This window comes from Ammospiza caudacuta, chromosome 8 (assembly GCF_027887145.1).
Source record: "Ammospiza caudacuta isolate bAmmCau1 chromosome 8, bAmmCau1.pri, whole genome shotgun sequence".
NCBI lineage: Eukaryota > Metazoa > Chordata > Aves > Passeriformes > Passerellidae > Ammospiza > Ammospiza caudacuta.
In genome coordinates, this window is record NC_080600.1 from 21842911 (window position 1) to 21867432 (window position 24522).

The following is a 24522-nucleotide window of genomic DNA, read 5'->3' on the forward strand; positions in this document are numbered from 1 at the left end:
CACTGAATCTAAGCTCAGGAAAATTGCACTGATCTGGCCTTTTGTCTATAATGCAGATTAATAGAGGGATGGGGCTCTAAAACAGTATCTGCAGCCACACCAAAATTTCAGGCACTTCCTTGCCAGTTCCTTGTGTGTATTCAAGCTGTATTGGAGAGAGAATGAAGCAAAGCCCCAAAGCAAACCCTAAGGTGCTCCAGGACACAGGACTGCTCTGCCAGGACCCATTAATGCCATGTAATTGTAACCCAGCACCTACATAAAAAATTATGGTTTTCTATAAAGCAACATGAAAACCCATCTAAGCTCAGTAAAGCACCAAAAGGTAAATCAGAGTAGCTAATAGAACTCAATTATTTCAAAAAAGGGGAGGTAATATGAAGAAAGGAAAGTATCCCAAAATTTTGGAGTGGTCAGTCTGGAAAATCTCATGGATAGTCCTTGATACAGAGCCACTTATTATTAGTATAGCTGCACACTGGACCTGTGCTTTTGTATGGGAAGGGAAATATCCCACAAGAGGAAATCTCCTCCTGGGGACTGTGTGCCTTGTTGGCAGAGAGACCAGTGTGGGAGAGACCAGGAGAACAAACCCAGAAGCAACTACGGTGAAACTGAAGGACTCCTCTCAGAGGTGACATCCTCTGTCACTAGGGATGGGGGAACACAAGCCAGTTCTTCTTTCCAAATGAAGCCTTTCCCCAGGTTTTTTCTGTCATCATCCCTTCAGTGTGGCAGCCTTGCATCTTGTGGTTGCACCTCTAATGCTTCCCTCAGCCAGTGATTAAAAGATGGTCCTGAACTGCAATGTTTGTACGAAGACAAACACTTGAATGTCTTGGATTTGAATGTTTTGGAGTTTGAGATCTTTGGAGCAGATCCTTTGGCTAAGTCTGTGAGAGAGATAAAGATACCTGTCAAAAGGGGAGCCAGTGAATTTCTGTTTATAGCAAACTGCCCTGTGTGGGCTCAATTCACATCACAGTTTGTCAGGGACAGTTCATTACTCACAAATGGGCTAGGGGCCCACCAAACATCTGAGGAGCTGCTGGCCTTTAGTAAGGCCATTAAAAACAAAAAGCAGTAATAAATACTGTTGTTATGCCTCCAGAAAGCCCAAAGGTTAAATGAACTGGGAACCTTCCTGTCTGACTAGAGTTCCTCCTGACCACAACAGCCTCTGTAACAGAGCTGACTGAAGCTTGCCAGCCACAGCTGGCACTTTTCTAGGGTACACTGGCATCAGGAGTCATCAGTTTTTCCCATGAAATGTTATGATTGCTATATAGTAGGCAAGTTATGGGAAAAAAGATAAGGATATTGAAATGCATTTATTTAAAAACCAAACCAAAATCAAATAAAGCAGCTTGCTAATTGTCTTTAAAACTTTTGTGTTAATGTGAAGCACCTTAAACCCATTTCAGAAAACTGAAATATTTGGACTAATCTTTGCCTGCTGCATGGTGGCAATAGGAAATGCTTTTTGAGATCAGAGAAGTCCATCAATTCTGAGTAAATACTCCATTATGCAGTTGTTGTTCAACATCTTTCCTCTCAGCAATCAAACCTGGCTTTAAGAGGCACTAAACTTTCTCTGAAATCATAATATGATCTTGAGCTACAGTTAAATAAAGATTTACTGTATTTTCAGACTGCTTTTGGCCAGCACTGGAGAAGACAGAGGAGAGAGACTCGCTCATCGTTATTCCTGTCTGGTGGGAGACAGCTGCAGCTTTAGCAGTCGGGGAGTGCTGAGTTCCAGTGCTAGGGAAGGGGCTTGCTCTGCCACTGAGCCTTGAGACACCTTTTCTGGTAGCTCCAATTGATAAAAAAGTTGGAGATTGTCTAAAAGCAGCTCAGGAAGCAAACAGGCCAAACTACAAAGTCATGTAGCACTTGTACAAAAGGACATGCCTGAGAAAGGGACCAGAAATACCCATTTTAGTCCAGGGTGGGGCATTGGAAAAATAGATATATGCATGTGAAGGAAGGGGAAGACTGAGAGGCTCACATGCCACCCTCAAACCCCCTGTACAGACCCATAGGAGTGGCCCAGAGCCCACCAAGCAGGACTTTACTCCAGACACTGCTCAATGCATTGGTTTGAAGTATGTTGGTATATGTTGTGATTCTGCTGTATATAATTTGTTTCTTTAAGGAAAGAAGTTAAAAAATAAACAGCAGCACTTTACAATAGAGATATATCACGTAACAGAGCTCACACCCTTTATTCTTGCTGAGCTTTGGTCAGCACTCTTTTCTGAAAGCAGTCATTTTGCATAGCAGTTAATCTCAATCACACTCATGGCTGATTAGATAGTTTCAAATCTGATTTAAAAAATAATAAAATCCAGCTACAGATGTCCTATGTGTAGAAATATGTTAGGCAATTTTGACACATTGTTTTACAAGCTGGTTTGCTGGTCTAAATCAAAATGGGAAAAAAAAGGAGGGGGGGGAATTTTCCACCTCAGAAATGTGTTTCCATTATGGAGCTATCCATGAGGTACATTTTGATTCCAAAGTTTCCTAGTCTCAGAGCTACCAGTCTGTTTTTTAGCAGGGGGTACAAATCACAGCAGAGGTGCAGCTCTGTGCCAAAAGAACTTCCCATCTAAGAAACACATCCACAACCCAAACTGGCTGTTTCTGGCAGCGTGGACTTAGTGACTTTGTCCAGAGAAAGACAACAAAGCTGACGAAAGATGTGGAGCACAAGTCCTGTGAGGAGCAGCTGAGGGAGCTGGGGTTCCTTAGCCTGGAAGAGGCTCAGGGATGACCTTACCCCTCTCTACAACTCCCTGGAAGGAGGTTGTGGTCAGGTGGAGTCAGGCTCTTCTCCCAGGCAAACAGCGACAGGACATGGGCTTCAGCTGCGGGAGGTTTAGGCTGGACATTAGGAGGAAATTCTTCACAGAAAAGGTGGTTAGATAGTGGAATGGGCTGTCTGGGAAGGTGGCCAAGTCACCATCACTGGAGGTGTTTAAGAAAGACTGGATGTGGCACTCAGTGCCATGGTGTAGCTGACAGAATGGTGTTTGGTCACAGGCTGGACTCAATCTCAGAGGTCTTTTCCAACCTCATTGATTCTGTAATTCTGTAATACTGTGCCAGGCAGAGAGTTTGCTGGTGTCCCCCAATTCTCCTGGACATTTACACTCCCAGGGCAAACACTTTGAATACCTGAACACCTTGGTGTTGCTGTGCTCGCCATGGCACTCAGCCCCTGCAGCTGGGCTCATGTGCTGTGTGAGTGCCCCATGTCCCTGCACACCTCACCCTCACAGCCACTGCCATCTCACATGCCTTTAGCAAGGGGAATGCACAGTCCAAACCAGCCCAATTTCAAGCACAGTTAGGTTCCCAAACCACATATTCCAGTTCAAAATCTTACCCAGTGTACATTTGCACCGGTTTTCTTCAGCTGTCTCAAGAGATTTGCCAAACATATACCAAAATTTCTTGCTCTTATAAGAGAATCAAGGATATGTCACACTTAGAGATCAATATATTTAAATCAGATTTAGTGAGCTTAAATTTGACATAATTGCCTTTCCTTCTTTTTTTTTTCAATATGGTATGACCATTGGCATCTGTCTTAGCTTTTAATCTGTTTAAAACTTTATTGGCATAGTCATATGAGGTAAGTAAATATTTTTTTCATGAGCCTATAAAACATTATTAGTTTATTTTTTTATCATGTCAGGTTGGATAAGTATCTCACAGTGCCTGTACATCTTCATGAGGATTTTATTATTTATTTTGATTTAGACTAAACTAAAATGAAGACCTGTGCCAAAGCCCTGAGCTTTTTTGACAGTCTTTAAAATATACAGTAATAAAATTGAATTACCAGGCTCCCTCGGTGATTTCCAGATGGCAATACACTGGTAAGAGCAGAGAAACCACAAGAGCGTTAGCCCCCTTTCTTCTGCCCCAGTGTTGCAGCCCACAAATCCTTTTTATCTCTCCCATTCCAAAGCACAAGGGCCAGAGGACAGTGGCAATGGGGCAAGTAAAAATGGGATCCAGTCATCAAAATAATAACCTTGCCCATTCTTAAATGTCAGAGGGGAATGTAAACTTTATAGGCTGGTGCTGGACTTTACAATTTTTGAGAAACAATAGCTCCAGAATAGATGATTTAGTATTTTATCCACACAGGGAATTAATACAGATTATCTTCAGTAATGCATCAATTATGTTGTAATTCATTCTCTAATTTACTTATACAGAGTTAATATCTGTGTGTAAACTACCTTGATGTGAATTAAGAACACCACAAAGTACACAGTTTATCCCAGATCTGAGGGGAGAAGAGCCTACATGGGTTTGTTTTTCAGCTGATGAATCCTGAGTGCTCCAGAGTAGACAGTTCTTACTCAGGACACTTTATTATATACCTCAATTTGTCCAGTTGAAATAACCTAAACTATGTCTCTGCAGCTTTATAAACTGGTCAAAACAGATAAATTGCTTTCTTTGAGTTTATTAAATGCCAAAAGAACCAATAACAAAGGAAGATGTTGTTCTGCATGGGAACATCTGCATGACCTTGCCCTTGTACACCCGGCCAATGTCCCTGTCATCCAAAGGAGAATGGCATAACCTGCACAGCAAACTCAGAAGAGTGCAGTGCTACATCCACATGGAGCAAACCTGATCTGAGACTTCAAAATGCATTGCTCGGACTTTGGGGCAATATTCAGTTGCAAAGAAGTGAAAATTTTATTTTTGTTCTTGAAAACAACTCTTGTACCTACGAAGGAGGTGACTAACCTTGCTAGCCACCTGCAGATGGCACCACTCGAGATGCAGAGTCACCTTTTGGACTGGTTGTGATGTGCGGGCTGGTTGTGATTGATCCATTACAATTACTGTGTCGTCAAAAACAAGGGTAATTGTAGGGGCTTGGTAATTGCAGGACTGAGCCCACAGTCCTACAAATAAATGGGGTGGAGACAGAGAGTAAGCAAATGAAACAAACAGAGCTAAACACTTCTTCTGAAGTAATTTTTCTGTTCCACCCAGATGATTCCTCCTATTGCATCCTGGCAAACACAACATCCTTTTTGGGTACAAGGTGCATCCTGCCCACTCCCACACCTGCTTCTCCCTGTCCTCCAGCTTTCCTCACAGAACACACTGGGAAATGCCCTTTTACAGGAATTACAGTTTCTTCAGTGCAAAGATAATAGGTTCAGAAGAACCCAGAAAGGAAATGAGGATTCTCCCTCCTTCCCCCAGCAGGTCCTGAAGCAAAAGGGGAGACTTCCCCTTCAGAGAAGTTCAGCAAGATGCACTGATGACATCCACAGGTAAAGCAGGCCAACAGAACCCAAATCACTCCTGCTACAATTGAAGTACAGAGAAACTGTGCTCTGGACACTATCATTATTTAACTAAGGAGATTTGATTATCCAATAGTTAAACAGCCCCAGGGCCAGCAGACAGCATCCTTGCCCATGCAGCTGTCCCTTTTCTCCTCTTGCCCCTGTGCCATGTGCAGAACACCTGGAGGGGGCTGAGCCCCCACTGATCTGCAGGACAGAGGTGGAGATTGCACAGCTGAGGCAGCTGCCTCCTCTTGAGGGCTGGGGAGGCCAGGGAGGTGTGGGACACTCGGCCCACTTGGCTTCCCTGGGGTGAAATAAGGAGACTGCTGGGCTACCCTGCATGGCACCGGTGCCAGGTGGTGGCAGACCAAGGAGCTGTAATGAGCTCTCTGTGGTTTCCCTTTTCCACTAAATCTCCCCTCCTTTCTCCATGGCATCCCAGAAGTGAAAGTCATCAAACACACAAGCCACCATCACAGTTGGAAAAACACTGGTATGTAACTTCAGTAAATATAACTCGGTTGTACCAATAAAATTGAAAACAGAGAAATGACATTAAAAGAATGTACATTATTTTAAATTGCAGTTTTTATATGTTCACTTTTATGGCCTCACTCTTTAAAATAAATCCAAGACCTGATTTACTTTAATAAAAGTTTAATTTCACATCTTGGTTTCAGTTCTGTACTCTTAATTTATTCTACGGCCAGCCCTCTGACAGGAAAAGAGCTAGAGCAGCTGGGGAGTTTTACAGACAGGTTATACTCGAGTCACTGTAACACAGTGGTTAAAAGAAAACTCAATTGCAGCTTCCTCTGTAGAGGAATGTTTTTGTCTTTCATTTTTTCATATGTATTGTTTTGAAGTAGTAGCAAATGGAAATGGAGCCATTTTTCACACCTGAAACTCTTAAACAAATGCATCAACATTTCACAGTCACATTTCAAAGTCAACAGCAGTGGCAGACGACAGGCCAGACCCAGAGCTCATAACACACAAGTGACCCCCACCAGCACCAGGGAAGCCTCTTGCTTTCAGAAGCCTCAGCATACCGAGCAAAATTTGAATTATCCTTCTTTTAACTGAAAATTGACAAGTGATTTCAGAGCACAAAAGCAAGTATCAATTACCCACCTTGCTCCACAGCTGCTGACCTCAAGCTCATTCAACACCACATATTAACAAAGCTGAGTTGGATACATACGGGCTGGCTGCTTGCAAGCAAGGGCACAACATGACTTGCTGAATGATATCAGAAGTAACTAACACAACTGCACACAAGTGAAATTTCCTCTTTAAGCCATTGGAGACTCACAGGTCACTCTCACATTTAAATGCTGCCTCAATGAAACACAAGCAAAGCCGAGAGATGCCCGGGGCCGCACCTGTGGGAGGCCGGACTGCACACAGCCACGCTCAGGGCTGCCCGCTCTGCCAGCCTGGAACAAGGAGCCCCCACGGTCCCTTTCCGAGGCGCTGCCTCATGCAGCTTCATCTTGGCCCGGGGAGGGGAGCCCTCGCTGCTCTGCCATCGCCTCCGAGCCTCCTGGACCGCGGGGCATCCTCAAGGCACCCTGTCCAGCCACGAGCGGCCGCGCCACCAACCTCCATCCCCGGCCCGCACCTGCCATCGGCCTCAAGCCCACGTGTTACTGCCAATACGCGGCCATGGAGGCAAAACCATCACCAGCATCCTCATAAGCGTGTTCTCTTACCTGTGGAAGGAGTGCCGGCCGGGCCCTGCTCGCTGAGATCGGCAGCGCTGCTCTGGCGAGCCGCGGCTCCGGGCCGGGGCCGCCCCTCACACGGCCCGAGTGGGGCCCGAACCGCCACCAGCCCCGGGCCGGCACCAGCGCACAGCTGAGACCTGTTACTGTCATTAGGGATAGGCATGCATCGGTGGGAAAGGGCCAAACCGCCTTTCAAACCGCAGCGATTTCTGACCTCCTCCTCCTCCTCGTCTGTTTAACCAGCCCTGGCGGAGGAAGGAGCTGAGTGTGCCCCGCTGGCTGCCAGGCCGGGCACGGGTGGTGAGCGTGCCATGGCCCAGGCGGGTGAGACTGGCTCGGGCAGGGCTGGAAATCACCTGAGGACAAAGCTGCCTCTCTCAGGATAGAGTACACACAGCCAGAGCAAGAGAAGTGTATTTGGAATAAAATGGCAGGAGTTTGCAGATGCAAAAAACGAAAACAGCCCTTGTGAGACAACTAAATTTTCTGTGTGTCAGACACCCGCACAGCCCAGCCTGGCAGGAGATCAGCAAACCTCTGCTGTCTCGGCACACGACTCCCCACCTTCCTGGGAAGTCGGCACACACAAACATCCTGTTTCTGAAGAGTTTATGTGCAAGCCATGAGCAAATCCCATCCTTCAGACCCACAGTAGAGGCACAACATCACACTTACGATGTGAGATGCCAAGATTCAACAGGAACATGCAGCTCTGCACACAGCAAGAAAGAGATGCAAACACAACTGCATCTGAACACTAGCCCCTGTGTTCCTAAACCTGCTCAGCTCCTTCTCAAGGAATCTGCATTTAACTCCAGTGATGGGTACTTGTGCTCTGGCTGCTGATGGTCTTTAACTCGTCACTAATGTGGCATTCACCAGGTTCCCTACCCAACTACTCACAGATGGTTTTAACTTTGCTCTGACTGGTCTGCAGCTGTAGCATACCAGCACATGGTTTTAAACAAAAGAAAACTAAAACGATCCTATTGCTCTTCTTTCTTCATTTGTTTTTGGAAGGGAAAATCAGCTTATGTTTTCTGCAAGAGCAACAAGGATAATTTTGGTTTTAGTAGTGTAAATCATGCAGTGACAGAGGTGAGGAGGAAGGACCCAAAGCACTGAAGCATGGCTGAGCAGGCAGCCCACAAAGACTCAGCTGTAAACACCTACTAGAGCCCTGATATGCATGGGAGTCTTCCATGAACTACTGAAAAGAACAGGAAATAAAATTATGTTTTATTTGTGTGTGCAGAGCAGCACACAGGTCTACAAATGAAGAGATAGTGATTCCCTCTCATCAGCCTTAAAAAAAGTACTAAATTGTAACCAAGGCAGCAGATTTGCTACCATCTGAAATTTATCATTTCTCTATAGCAAACAGGTCCCTTCTGCCTGGCTCTTGCTGCCAGATGTTCATTTCACTGTAATTTAGCCATACCCACAAGACACTGGCTTGCACTGCCCTTGCTCTGTTTTCCTCATTAGCAATTCTCTTTGCTTCCAGGTCGTGATTTCATTAGCAGTAAGTCATGCAACAGCCAGGTGAAGTTGTACAAAGAAGTTTTTATGAAGCGTGCTGGGGGGCTGTGCTGCCTTGCTGAAGCTTTGCAGAGGACAGCCAGCCTCTGTGTTCCAGGGTGTGATGCTAAACCTCTGCACTGCACAGGAGTAAGGACCTCCTTGAGAGCCTTTCTCCACTGCCCCTTGGGCAGCTGTCACTCATCTCCTCCGTGTGGAACAGGAAACCCAGCACCATCAGCCACAAGCTGGGTAACAAGGACTACTCCATCCTTGTAAAGCTCCAGCAACATCCTCCAACATCTTTTCTCTTTGGTTTTGTCTCTCCCGAGTCCCTTTTCACAGCTTCTTTTTGTTCTCTGCAGACTGTTTTTAATGCTTTAAAGGGATCTCACCTCTTTAGGAGAAGGCTACCAGTCACAGTCCCTAACTTTGAGATACCTCTGCATGAATTAACTGAGCTCCAATGAGCACAATTTCAAGGAGGCCATTGGCTTCTATTCTTCATCTTCCTGTACTAGAATGTGCTGACCTGTAAAACTGAGCACAATGGAGAATTTAGGCATAACACACCTGAACAGACAATTTAGGCATAACAAGCCTGAACAGAGAAAGACAAAATCTTCATTTTTTAATGAAAATCTTAAATTAAAAAAAAAAAAAAAGCTTGACTGAAAGAACAGTGTTTCCCTGTACTTCTAGAAGCAACAGTACTAAGAAGGTAAATTTGCCTTGTGGCTTACGCACTTACCAAAGTATTGCATTCAGCTCACCCACATCTTGCTTTCTAACATTAGCCAGATTTACTTTCCTTAATAGCCAGCTTTTATGGCCTCATCTCTAGATGTATTTACCCAGCTGCTATGTATTTGCTAGGTGAGCATGTGTGTCACTTCATGTTTCAGAAGGGTTTTTAAGCCGTGCCTCTGGGCAGTCAGGATTTCCTGCTCTGCGGCGGCAGGAACACAGCGAGACAGGAAACAGTGCTGCTGCCACGGGCTGTGAGCGAGGGAGGTCAGCCTGGGTTTGCACCTTCTCATTACCACCACAGCCTCAGCACTGAGTCCAGTCAAGAACTGAACTTACTAAGTTGCCCTTTTATGCTGAACTGAAAGCATAAAGTGCTTTCTACTTAATCTGAGTACATAACATCAGTGATATTCCCTGCCTTTGAAATTCTTTGGGTGTCGTGTGGGTGAGCCAGCACTGACTGATGCAGTGGCAGTGCCGGGTGATGCCACACGCTCAGTGTCACTCATGGGAACAGAGCCAAGCCCTTCCAGCAGCCTGAAGTGGGAGCAGTTGTATCATGACCCCGTCTGGACACCATCCATTTTATATTTTGCTGTACAGAAGCTTTGTGGGAAGTCAGCCACGCTCAGACAAGCCAGATGATATTGAACAGCAGAGCTGGGACAATCATTTTACATTCTTCATAATTTAAAAATAGAGTTTTTAAGTATAATTTTAAACAAAAACATTTTTTCATTTATTTCCTAATTTGATCTGAAGTTTTAGAAGCATCAGCTTAAACTTTACATGATTAGAATCACATAATTGAATTTAGTCCATCATCTTTTAGCACACACACAAATCCACTGCTGTGGTCAACACTTCTGTTTTATCCTTTAGAAGGCTGCTATGATACTTTGCAGTACTACAACAAATACATTATTTAGAAGCTGCTATGGTCCCCATTTTGGGGGGAGAAAATACTACTACATTACTACTACCATGAAGTTGGGAACAGGCAGAGTGCTACTCAGATATCAATGTTATACTGGAAATTATGAACAGTCAATTGAAATTTAGATTTATTCTGAATCAAAATGAAAGATTCATAAAGTTTCCCTTTAAAAAAATCAATGTTTTGTTTTTCCAAAGTGCAAAGACAAATTCATAAATGAAACCTTTCACAGCATTTCAGTAAAGGTACATATTATTGCAATTTGTATTGTTAAATAGTGCAAATAACAGTACAATTTAAAATATTGTAGCCCCATTTTTGAAATGGAATCCTTAATTTCAAACTAACAGCACTAGTAATTTTCAGAGACAGCACAGCAAACATCTTTGAACAGTATTTTTGACCACCTCTGCCCTTTGAGCAAAGCAGACCTTAAAGCTGACACTGAAAAAAGCAGCCATCTGCCAATTCTGGTCTCCATAGAGAGACTGAGGAAAGACATCAATTTATGTTAAAGGTAATGTGGAATTCAAAGTCAGTGTTGGGACTATAAAACCATAAACAGTGAGCCTGTAGTATTTACACAGCTGTGAGTTTGGATCCAACTTCTTATAAAATTTATGTATTTCAAACAAAGAGAACACTGATAGGGTCTGGCTGTCATCCTGAGACAAGTATATCATCATCTAAAATCTCCTTCAGATTGAGACTCACTGGATCCAAGTAAAAATACTGCATTTTAATGCTGTTAATAAAGAAAAACACAAATGCTTGATGACAAGGCAGTCTCCTTCCTGTGAGCAAGCATACACAAAAAATTGGATCATATTGAGCAATTGTCATAGTTCAACATGGTGAACCATGTCCTTAGTTCTTCTGTCCCCTGCACACTTTGACTTTTGCAGGTTTTGTGCAATGTGTTAAGACTGAATAACGCTGCTAACACAAGACAACCCAACATTTCTTAAAAGCAATGTGTGATTTCAGCAAGTTTGGTTTAAAAGGCACAAAGTCTTTATAGCAATGATGCAGGAAACTGAGAAATATTGCTTCTGCCCACATGTGATGCATTGCTGCATGCAGAACTTTAACATATTCAGGACCTGTAACAAGGAGGTTACATGAGAGATGGGCACAGCAGCAGGAAATGATTTACCTATTGCAACAGCTCAATACAACAGGGCTTTGAAATATGGGGAAGCTATATTCTTCTGTATTATATTGAAAGAGCTTTCAAATAGCAGCTGAACATGGTCCCCATCCTGCCCTCACCAAAGAGGTGAAATTCTGAACCAAATAGCCTGGTGCTGTTTTGCCCTTCCTTCCCTGAAATTCTGTCTTTCCTGTTACACAAAAACACAGCTCCTATTAGCATAGATTTATAAATTCAGTCTCTTCTCTCCCAGCACATGCCAAAGCTTTCCTAATAGTTTTCCTTAGGTAAGAGTTCATCACCAAATTAAAATGAAGTAATATGACAAGTTAGTAGAATATATTTGTTTAGTTTCATCACAAAAAACACATACTGGTTTAGGCTGATTTTCTTTTTATTAATAATATAAGGTTCTGTAATCTCTTAACATTACAACTGAAGCTTTACAGTTAATCTCACACTAAAATGACAAACACTGTTTGGCTTTATTTTCAGAAAATTAAATTACAACCTTGATAAACATACATTTCCAAGACAAGAAGCAATTTGTGTTTTCTGGAGTTCAGTGCTAATGTATCCCTGCCTTTGAAATTGGTTTCAGTTAATTAACATTGCTACGGAAGAACTATTTGGTCTGGCCTCTGTCCACAGCTGTAAGGCAAAGATGACATCTCTAACTTAACCACTGTAATGTAAGTCAAATCAAGACATGTTTTTCTTTGACTGTAAGATTTAGATCCTGGATCAGCTTTTAACAGATTTGCTTCTTTTCCCTCCAAACTTTTATAAAGGTCTCTCTAATGTAAACATATTTTACAGGCAAGCCACAGTCACTCTCTGTACCTTTCCTCCTTCAAAGGGAACAGAAACTGTGTAATTGGAAGTCATTACAAGCTTAATTAAAACTGCTTGTAACTTATGTATGGCCAGAATACTCAAGCAAATGCAGTTGTGTTATGCACCAGCACTTCTAATCTGCATGGATCAAACTCCATCTCTGAACAGGCTGCAGCTACAAGAAGTGAAGTCTGTAGAAAGAAAGTAGAGCATACAGAAGGAAGAGTGGTGGAAGACTACAGTATTAGAGACAGTAAGATTTCCTTTAAATGGTGAATGATCTCTATCTAGGTCTTCTGAACTTGCATTACATTTTTTTCTATTTTCATTAGCAATGTGAAATTAAAGACAGTAATACATATGTTTCAACTGCAGTTTCAACTAAGCTCTGACCAGTTTATAAGATATTTAGGAAGACAGCAATACTCATTACATTTGGTGTTAATTTCTTCCTCAGTGATATCCAGTGACAGTGATTTGGGACCCTTGTAGCCTGTTATTTCACCTTCCCATAGGACAATTGACATACAGTAAAAATCTTTACTGCATTTTAAATCACTTCAGAAGTCAGTGGCTACGTAAAGGTTAGAGAGTGTAAGGAGTTTTTTACCTGTGTACTTACAATACAAAAAAGGATGAGGAAACCATAGTCAGAAAATTTAAAAATGGGAAGGATGTTGCAGAGCTGTGTTGTACTGTAGACAAAATCTTAAGAGATCAGTATTACTAAGCTATAACTACTTGTTCTACTCTGTGCTGTCATTCTGCAAAAAAGCTTCACATGCTTTCCTTCAAAATTAATTCTTCATAGTTACACAAACTTTCATTGAGGCACATAAACACCCTTCATATTCACCAGCTCCTAGAGAAGTCTCCACTGGGGAGTGGCACAAGTCAGGAGCAGAGGCCAGGAGCCGTGGCCAGGGAGTGCCCACGGGCAGAGCAGCGGAGGTGAGGCAGTCCCTGCACGGCCATGCACAGAGCCACTCCCCCAGACACCTCTGTGCACATAAGGAACACTTAACCACAGTGCAAAGGCTCAGTTTCCCACAACAGACTACCCCTACTGTTTTGGCTACTGCTGAAATACCAACTCCGGGGACAAGGAAAAATAATAGATTTTTATACTGAAATGTTGTGAAATAAAGACCATTCAAAATAATTCCAGCTGCATTAACAATATCACATGAACATTCTGTCTTCTGACCAGCAGATCATAAGAAGTTTTCTTTAGTTACCTTGACAGCATGCAGTTTAAAGTTATGGTCTGAGTGTCCATGTTTTTCAATCATTTGAACTGTAGCATTGAAATTAATCTTAGAACAAGTTCAGTTGTCTGATGTGCAGTATCTTTTCAGGCATTTTATATCCTTTTTGGTATATTTCCAAAACTGGAAGTTAATTAGAGAGTATTCTAAAATAGTTTAAAAACAGAAATGCAGTTTATAATTTTCTCCTCATTAAGGGCACTACCAATACAAAAGGTGTCCAAACTGACACTACAGAGCTGTGAAGCAGTTGACTAGAGACAGTGTCCTCAAAGGATAGTCTGTATTTTTTCTATCTTATGCATATACATTAATTATCAAAAAGTTGGATAATTTGCTTTAAGAAAGAACCCACCTTAAAAATGGATCATGAGTATTGACAAATTTTTTTTTATTTTACTGATTACGATTCAAGTTTCAATGTAAAAATGCTTACTCTCACATGATACTGATCAAGAAAATATTTCATTTTCATAAAGTTCAATGGACAATTAAAATAGTGGCTACTTGTGAAGTAAATAAATGATTCATAAAGGCCATAGGAAACTGTACAAAACTTAAATGGGAAATCTCACTTCCAGGATGACAGTAGGTTGTCCATTTAAGTGTTTTATTAAACTGTTGTGACTGTTTCAAAAGACAGTGCTGGGCAGTTTCATCTGAGTAACTGAAAAAGATATTTTGCATCTGTGCAAAACAAACAACGGGAACAAAACCCATACACACTAGGACTGAAGTACAGATGAACACAAAATTTTGTTACAAACCTGTTTTCAACATACAGTGAGAAATGTCCATTGTACAAAACTTAGTGACTGACCTACAATTAATTTAAGATTATCCCAGCAATGCAAATACAACTCAGAACAGCTCAATTGTGTAAGATTTTCCAGTAGTATTACAGTGAGAGACTACTGAATTTTTAGTAGTTTGACTTACACTGTCTCTTTTGATGAAAGCCTATATTTATACTCTAAGTATTTGCTGGTTACAAGTCTGTTACATACTTAATGCAGTACAGGGAGGTACTCCTTGGTGTTCTCTCATCTGTCTCAGCAGCTTTCCTTTAGCAAGAGGCTGGGCTGTGCAGCTGCATCTGTAGAAAACACTGTTGTCAGTCTTTGTCCTCCTGGTGGGGGATGCTTTAAGTAAGAAACATCTGGCAGTATCCAGCACTGAAAATACTGTCAGCTGTGCTGCCTAGCCCAACTTGGAAACCCAAATTTGCATTTCCTGGTTAGTACTTTGTGCCCAGTAGGTTGGAACATTGTTAAGTAAAAGTCCATAAACATTAACAGTGATGTTTATACTTTATTGGGGGAAGGGGGAAGGGAGTAGCAAAAATCAATGTAAGTTACTAGTTTTGAAAGTTTAGTCTATGTTATATTTGATTACTGGGATATCAATACAATGAAAGTGAAGGAATTTCAACAGTAATTTTTAATTTTTAGTACATCATTTGTGCAGGGCTTTATAAAAGATTTTTGTTTCCAAAGATGTTATTGGGGTCCACATATTCTTTAACAGATCTCAGCATTCCCAAGCCAACATCAGAGATGCTCTCCTTCATCCAGCGCTTCCGCAATTTGCCTACTGGAAAAACAAAAACAAAGTGTTTCAATATATGGCAGGATTCTAGGAGCCAATCAATCTTGTGACCATGAATGAATAAACACTGTGTGATAAATGCTTTTATTCAAAAATGAGAAATGTTTTGCTTTATTTGATTTATTGAGCCCACCAGACTATCAAGCTCATTAAGCTCAGCATACTCCCAGAGGAAGACTGTGTTCCACACTGTCTACTTTCTTTAGAAACTATGAAATTTAGATGAAGCTTAGGCTGAAATCACATGTTCTAATAAGACAAGGAATCAGTAGTAAGTTTTAAAAAGCCACAAACTAATTTTAAGTTGTAAACTGTAGAGGAGATTACTAAAAAGCAGAACCCCACATTTTTTGATTACTTAAAGTGAAAACATAACTCTATAATCAAGCTTAAACCAGCACTGGTTTAAACAGCAATAAAAATCTTTATATGAAGAAGGCTTAATATTGAATTTAAAAACTTCTATGCTGGCTGGTAATTGCTCAGTGGCATTACACAAGAGCTTTGTTTCCCATGTAAAAATGGCTATTCACAACACACACCAAATACAAACAAAGCTGAAACAATCTTTTAAGAACTCATTTCAATAAATTCTCACAATAGTCCTGTTAAATGGCCAAATGTTCACATGCTAATTAACCAAATCATCAACTCTGATTAACAGATCATTCAAAACTGAGGACATTTTTTTCATTAAACACACTTTAGCATTAAACTTTCCATCCTGAAACACAATCCATTTGTTAGTATGAAAAGACATAGTAAAGGTTTGAGAGACGGAAGCTTTAAGAGTATCTGAATCTGAATTCAAGCTATCTTTTGTGCCCTGTTTCAGGGTAACCATCAAACTGTCATCAGAATAATAAATTACAGGGACACCTCTGGAGAACAGAGTATATTTGTTTATACCTTAAGGAATATGAGCCAGTCACAATGCCAACAGAAAAAGCAAATAATGTGAGACAGAATGAAATCTGCAGTTTGCTAGGAAATGACTATTAGCAGCATTTGTGTCAAGATCAAAGATCACAACTGAAGGACAAAAAGAATTTGTCATGTGGTACGAGCCCTGGCTGTATTTTGCAGCCCCAGCTCAAGGAAGAATCTCCATCTGTGAATATACTGTCACTACAATGTGACTGTCTGAGTACACTGACGTGGCCAAATTCCATCTGTTAAAACTTCAATACTGCTACAAAACACCTGAACTGCGGATGTGGCTTGACCATCCCCTCAAGTCACTCACACTGGCTCTTACACAAGCAGCTGAAGAACAGTCATTACTATTCTCAACTGTTATCTGTAATATAGTTTCAGTGAATGTGTTCTGTGGTTATGGATGTAATTGTCCTGAAAAGACTGCAAACAACTGCTCCAACAAGATGGAGCACATTAGAATCACAGCAGGATGCCCAACAGCTAGCATGCCTGCCTCTTTTACACCTCCAGTAATAATGCAATTCCACAAGGAACTGAACTACTGTCTGAGCAGCACCAAACAGTCGTTGCATATTTAATGAAGTCGCTCACCAAGTGCTGGAAAACAGAAGGTGCTTGGAGTGCATCATTAGTTCTGTCAAAGTGATAATTTACACATCTATCTTGTCAAATTTTCTATGGTTTATACTTTTGCAATAATAAATCTAACATACATCTGATTAGTGAACTGGAAACAAAAAAAGCTGTACTACAGTCACCAGCAGTCCTTCACAAACATGTTCAACAAAAAGATTTTAACCCCTTGGTAACAGCAATGTTGATTCCCTGCTCCTACTGTTTATGTCAATAAAACATACATGGAATTTTCAACTACTCAAGTTTTCACATTAGAGTTAAAAAGCCTTAAATCACTCTCTCATAATTCTAAAGACAAAATGGAAAACAGACCAAGTGAAGGAAAGGTTCTGTGAAAATAAGAGCAGCACTTAGAAAGGTCATTTATATACAGTTTCACTTCAGGTTAGTGCATTTTCTGGTGCTTCTCCACAGCACAACCCAAATGGCTTCAAGGATGAGAAAAGGAAAAGAGGAACAAAATGCCATAATAGTTAAAGATGTTAGTGTGAACATAAAAATAATTCTAAGTGACAAAGTTGCCTACCTCCACTCTAAGCCTAGCTAAAGAACAGCTTTGTGCTCAAGGAAGCCTTAACTTCCCACCAACAAGATCTCAGTTAGGCCTGATCTTATCACAGACTACAGAAAACCAACTTCTCATTTCCAGCCTAGAGGAAGTAGATTTTACAGTTTTAGCCCTACATGATGGCATTTATCTAGAACTGACAGGAGACCATGCACAAAACCAGAACAGATACAAGCATCTACCACTTAGAGTAGGTAATTTCACAATTAAAAAATGAGATCAAAGTCACCTGATTCTATATGCTACATAACAACATTATTAACAATGTGTTTGTAGTAGCTTAGCACAGCAAGTTACTACTTGTCCACTCAGCCATACACATCACCACATGCACAATCCTTGTGCCCCAACTGGAAACACACACAGCCCTTCCTTCTTGTATCTTCTCCCTCTGAAGACACTTAATCTTGCATCTGTAAAGAGGATGGAGCCAGGCTCTGCTTGGTGGTGCCAAGCAGAAGTCCAAGAGGCAACAGGCAGAAGAAATCCCATCTAAGCATAAGGAATAATTTATTTACTGTTCAGGTACCCAAGCACTGGAACAGATTGCCCAGAGAGGGAGTGGAGGTATTCAAGAACCTTCTGGATGCCACCCTGTGCAATGGTGCTCTAGGATGGCCCTGTCTGAGCAGGGAAATTGGATGAAATGACCCATTGTGGCCCCTTGCAACCTTACCCATTCTGTGATTCAGTGATCTTATGTATCCAAGATGAGGTACAAGACAATCAGTCTTCAAGTTCTACAGGTGGCAAGTGGCCTGTTCCTGAGCTGAGCTGAACAGCCTTAAAACATTCACTGCTAGGAAGCCAGAAACCTCCATTCTGAACCCCAGCCTATTACACTGAGCACAAGCCCCACAGCATGGCAGGGAGCCTACTTCTCACAAGATACTTCAGATCAGAAAGCCAAGGAGCTTGTTCAGTAGCAACTCCAAAGACAGTCCAACACCAACTTAATTTTAGGTTTTTATCTATCATTCTAGTCCACATATGAAAGAGAATTATGTGAACTGGCTAAGTAACTTTTCCCCAGCTCTGATACATGCTGCTCCATGTTGGTATCATTGGAAAAGTTCATCTTTCCATTGTCCTTTTTCACTTGCACATCTCTGAAAATGCATCTGGACGGCTACAAATGGAGTGAGCAAACAGCAGGCAGCAATTGGTTTTCTCCCTTTTGGAATATGAAGTACCAGGGAACACATGAATAGTTCTGTAAGAAAAGTTTTCATGTAGCTGATTGATTTCAGGAATTACTCTACAGCCATGCAGAACAGATTTATAGCACTGTGTGATCCCAGTGGAAATAGGTTCTGATGGCACTGCACATGGCTCTGGACTTCCTCTGCTCCAGCCCTTTCAGTTCCTGCATAACAACAGCTTTGCAACAGGAGCAGCAGTGACAGCTCCTAAGAAGGATGAGGCTCATGCAGCTGTTGCTCTTCCTGAAGCTAGCTGTCCCTCCAGAAAGCAGCTCTCTGCCCTTTCAGTCTGCTTAACATGCTATTACTCTTCCAGGGAGAACTCTGCAATACTGAGAAGGGTCAGTGCATTAATGTAAAACATAGTAGCACTGGAGGATATTGGACTAGTGTACACCAAGTCTACTGCATAATTAACACCTCACCACCAAAACACTTTGCCTATTTTCACTTGGTATCTTAACAGCTGAAATAATACTTTCAAGTTTGGTGGTGATGAATCAGGAGGTCCTTTCCTTTTTTCTTTTTCTTTTGAAAAGGCACTGAAGATGACTATTCTACTAAGACTTCCAACAGACCAAGGAGGAAAATACAACTGTGTTATTGTATTATTTCACATGAGGTTACTCCATGTCTAACAAATGTATCAGTTTCAACTCATTCTAATGAGTAGAACAAGCTCTAATATGCTTAATCTAGGGGAAGAATTTTTTTCCTGTGTAGAAAAGAATGTGTTCAACTCCCCCTCATAAAAGAACTTTGTAATTTCAGATTCTGTAGTTTGTCTGAGTTAATTAGTGCAGTGTATAAGCCATAGCCTCCTAATGCCAAAGAACTGCAATGTCAAATATGTAACTGAATGCAAACAAGGTGTAAGGTTTGTTTTTCCCTTTGTTTTGTTTTAGGGGTTTTGCTTTTGTTTTTATTGTTGTGGGATTTTTTTCTTATTTTTTGTTTTCCTACATAAACTGCCATTGGTACTATAGCTAAACCTAAGCAGCACAGGCTACCTGATTAACCTTTACTCTAATCAGCTGTCTAGGAAGTAGAAGAAAATTAGTTCTATTATGTTAAGTGGCTAAATGGGGCTATTTTCCTCAACCCCACAATCTGATAATTGTTTCCTTAAGCAACCAATTGTAGTTAAAACAGTGCCTCAAAGGGAAGCAATGTATCATTACATTTTACACTGCTTAGTTTTACATGGGTCCTTAGCTTGGTAATATGAAAGGGATCAGGTACAAATCCAACCTTCTCCCTTTCTGATTGTGTACCCCAAAGGGGCTATGGCTGTATTTATACACCAGTCATACTTACTGGTGCCTCCTCAGCACATTATTTCAAGTGTACAAAAAAAGCCATGTTTGATAAAAGAACTCAAGTGTGACACATCATATGGATGTTTTAAGGGCTTGCCAAAAATGATTAGAATAATTATTTATTTGAACTTAAACTTGTATCTACAAGAAATTGTCATTCCTAATGCTGCTTTTTAAATGCTATGTTTCTAAACACTATCTATGGCTCTCTAGCAACCTTACATGACTCTCAAATCTAAATCTAAATCCCAGTGCCCAGAAAGAAGGATCAAAGCTGTGCTTGGAGATGTGCAAGGTCCCTTTCTGAGTGTAGGACACAGTCAAGACAGGGTGACTACTACAGTGGGGGGTGGGGAAAGGAATATTTATCCACAGTGAAGTCCTTCTGAAGCCACTCTTGAGGAAGTTAAAAGTACCATTTCAGTTCTCAGTGTGCACCTACCTGCAGCTGGTACCTCCCCAGATGTAAAGTAATTTATACATTTACACAACTCAAACTGTCATATATGACCATTTCTTCACTCAAGGAGTATATGAACATTGACTTAAGCAGGCTTTGTATTTCCTATAGCCTCAAGTCCCAGACTACATCTGTTTTCTTTGATACACAAACCCAGAGTTAAAATAGCTCCATTTATCACAGTGTGATTGTAGGCAGACAAATCAGCCTGTCTGTTTCCAGATAGTGAAAACAACTGTTATTAATCACAATTACAAGACAAACACCAAAGGAAATTGCACCAGTATTTTCTTTTACCCTACACAATAGACCACTCAGTGCTAAGAGTTACAAGGCTTGAAGGTCAGTAAATAAAACTGACAAAATTAGGCTAATTTTCAGCACCACATCTACTAAGCACTGGAAAAAAATTAATCTTGAATATTAAACACAATGAACTGCCACACAAAACCACTCAAAGTGGAAAATATATATCAGTATCAGAGGCAGTCATGCATACAACAGGAGCATACAAAGTCAAACAGAAATCCAGTTTTCATAGCTGTGGAGTCACAAAGTTCAAGCATGCAAGGGTTTGAAAATGCTCTATAATTTTTTTTCTTGTTTAACACCTGTGGTAAGCAAGGTTTTACATGGTAAGGGCAATTACATCCAAATGTGTGCCAAGCTCCAGCTGTAGTGAGTTGGATGAAATGCTAGTCACAGTAAAACAGTGGCACAGCAGGGAGGGCATGAGAGTACATCAAGGGGGTAATCCCACATCCAGTGTGTGAGAACTGACAGGTCCACTACACCACCACGTTCAAGATTTAATCAGGGGGCCATAAGAGCATATCATACAGAAACCTCTTCACTCATGTTATTACCTACATATCCTTCAATATCCTCATACTGCTAAAGCAGAGTCCATTTCAGATTCCATCACAAAACAAGATGCCTGAAAACAGCCCTAGTTAAAAGTTTAAGTTCTCTTCAAGATTAGGAAGTAAGTGACAGCTTTTAAAGCACAGCTTCTGCCCTTTAATTTTTTGCCTCACACAGAGTGTTTAGAATTACAAATTTTTTCTCTAGCTTTAAACCACTACTTTGCTCTTGTATCTGTGACCAGGCAATGCCCCAAGAGAGTAGAGAGAAGAAATATATGAAAATAATCACTTTCAAGAAGGTAGCTGCACTGACATCACAACAAGTCTTCCTGACATCCAAGGTTATAACATTATATAGAATTCATGCAATCAAATTGGACTACCCATGTATGTGGGAAAAGCATATATAAAGCATCAGGTATAGGAAGTATTGCTTATACATGACATTGGTTCTTAAAGCATAAAATATCTTGTGGAGATGGTAGTAACACAGGGCAAGCAATCCCCAAACTCCAAGAGAGGAAACTAGGGAACTAGAACTTATCAGATAGCAGGCCAGTAAAGCCAACACTTACATAACATCAATTGTGCAACAAATGGTAGATTGCAACATAGTCCAGTTCAAAGTCACTGGCTCTTTTATTCAGACACTTGGCCTAAGTGCTCTGGAATTTGGGCAAATAGTATTCACAAAGCCACAAGGGACACAAAACTGTTAAAACTTTGAAAATCACATTTGAAGTTTTAGTAACTGAATATATATCTACACAAGGATCAGTAAAAGTTGTTTAAGACAACCTGATCAAACTGGAAAAAGAGTGAGAAGTTTCTAGACAAAATGCCAGGAGATCTCCTTCCCCCCTCAGCCCTCCCCCAGTAATTTCAGTTAATGCCATTAAATATTTTTCAGAATTCTACTACAAACTATTTTATGTACTCATGAGTATTTAGCAGTATCAAAGAGATTAACATTAGACTGAGAACATTACCTCCATGGTGATGTGAAAGACTTCCTCCATTGGCAAGTATTTCTTCTCTAGCAGCCCTCTAAATTTGAAAGAGATGGTATTCATTCAACAGCAATTGCACAAGACTTTTGGATTTCATGAAATGCTTGCTATTGCACTCATACACACAGGTGTATGAAAAGTTTCTGAAGTAATCAGGGTACATTATATAGGTAAACATTATAGCTCAAGCCTGCAGATAAAGGCAAGTAAGAGTCTTCTAAATAAACATCAAAGCCATAACATTTCAAATGGCATCTCTTGTAACAAATGTACTACTCAAGAACCGAGTATTCTGGATCACTTTCCCATTGCCAAAACTTAAATATCCAGTGGCTGGGATGCACATTTGGAAGACGATTATATCTCAAAAAACAGGCTTGTCAGAGCAAGTGAAGAGCCTTATTCAGATCAGAGCTCAACCCAGATTTCCAAGATCCTGGTTGAAGCAGTGAGGTACTTTACAACAGACAATCCTTTCATGGGTGTAGTTTGTGGCAGAAAACAGAATTTAGCTTTTTATGTTAAGAATGTTCAATTTGTAGAATCTTCTTTGCCATTAATTTCTGAATAATTAGAGAGCTTAGAAGGTGTAAACAACGAAAGCTTTTCTAAGCCCAAGCACTAAATGTTTGTTTTTCTAAAGAGTGTACTCTTTTAAGAATAACATATATAACTGCAGCTGTGCAGTTAAGAGATTTATTTTTCAGTCTGCCATAGAGTACATACACTTGGTCAGCAAACTCACTTTATTAGATTAAATTTAGTTACTCCAATGGAAAATGCGCATTCAGGTCATCACACAAACTAATTCCAATAAAAGAAATATCTAGATATAGGAAAGTTTCATTAAATAAATACTCAAGTATTACATTCTTCAGTGCCCTATATGCAACAGCATGGAAGCCTCTGAATTTGTAGATAAAACTTTGCATCCACTTGCTAAATTCAAGAGAAATTTCTGAAGAATAAGCATGAGAAGAATGATATCCCAGTTATCAATACTATTTCTCTACAGTCCTATTGGGAATTTTCTGGTGCTGAAGTTTGAGCTAGGAACCAGAAGGTAGGACAGAAAGCAGTTGGGCCATAGTCCTTCTAAGAATTGCATCTTGAAGGTAACAAGGACATTTGTCTCACCTAACTAGGTATGGTCAGTTGGCTAATGCTGAAGCAGCTTACAACTGGTCTAACAGACTGGACTTAGAGCAATGCTTATCTCAGCCTAACAGAAAAGGCATGAGACAGAGAAGAATGAGAATTCCTTATTCTCTACATGCAGCACTGTTCATAAGGTATGATCTTGACAGTTTTACCATGCATTTTAGAGACTGAGTATTAAGCAGAAGAAGTAGTTTTGTAAGTAATAGAACTAAGGAAGACTAGTTTTCCATGGATTTGAGGTTTAAAGTTTTTTTTGAGGTTTGAAGCTTCTGCCATCCAAGAAATTCCAGGTCAAGCTCTTCTATACTTCAGTCAGAACTATTCATGTACTGATATCTAAAACTGTCACCTGGTAGCCTTTTCTCTACTTGATGAACTATTAACATGTACCTCTTATTACTGATAATGAACAGAGCTTTAGAAACTCTTGAGATCTTTCCTGCAAAATTCAGTAAGCTTGGCCAATAGGTTCAGAACAAAATACAGGTCCATCAGCTTTCCCCCCTGTAACTATTGTTTCTTTATACATTACCTCAATTTGCTCATAGACATGAATAGGATCACTAATTCCTCTGTAGTTAAAGGCAAAGTAGAAGTAGACACATGCACCTGCATCGTAAGTCTGTGTCACCCTGTTGAAGAGAACTGCATTACAAACAAAGCTTTATGATATTAAGCCAACCACTATTTGACAGCATAAAATTCCTAAGATTACTTCCTATCTTATTCAAATGGACAGCCTCTTTTCAATTTCTTCATCCTTTTTGCTCCTAATCCAGGAGCTCAATGCTATGACTTTGAAAGTTGAAGCTCTTAAGTCATTACAATTGACTCTTGTCCATATAAGCAAGAGTTTAAAACCTAAGCAAGTGCTTAGGCTTGAACTCCCAACTCTTCCATGTAATCCACTTGCAGGTTCAAGAGGAAGGTCAAGGCTACTGGTATTTGTAATATCATCACCAGATCTCTTACTGAACAAAGATTCAAGAAAAATTATTTCTATTATTGCATGACTTACCTACAGGTGGAAAGAGGAGCAAACTGAACACCCTTTTCTTTGCATTCTCGTACTATCCTTTCCTTTACATTTCTACAAAGGTCCAAAACCCTGTAACAGGAAGCACATTAATATATAAAATTTCAGTATTTGATTTTGTATAGCTTCTAAAAAAAAAAAAACTTCACAAACTTTTTAAAAAGCATAGTCTAATACAACATGAG

The 24522-nt window shown here is 40.6% G+C and overlaps 1 protein-coding gene across 2 annotated transcripts in view; it reads right to left on the minus strand.

Annotated features, from left to right (window-relative positions):
* Nucleotides 1–11813: 11813 nt before the first annotated feature.
* AGPS (alkylglycerone phosphate synthase) overlaps nucleotides 11814–24522 on the minus strand; it is a 50113-nt gene continuing 37404 nt past the window's right edge. Inside the window, exons 17-20 of one of the 2 annotated variants that reach the window (XM_058809330.1) lie at nucleotides 24320–24409; nucleotides 23834–23933; nucleotides 22120–22177; nucleotides 11814–15122 (exon numbers count right to left, since the gene is read on the minus strand). In XM_058809330.1, coding sequence (XP_058665313.1) covers nucleotides 15004–15122; nucleotides 22120–22177; nucleotides 23834–23933; nucleotides 24320–24409 — 367 coding nt within the window. In that variant the 3' untranslated portion in view covers nucleotides 11814–15003. Of the gene's footprint in view, nucleotides 15126–22119; nucleotides 22178–23833; nucleotides 23934–24319; nucleotides 24410–24522 lie in introns of both variants that reach the window. The other variant, XM_058809329.1, reaches the window with a different exon arrangement.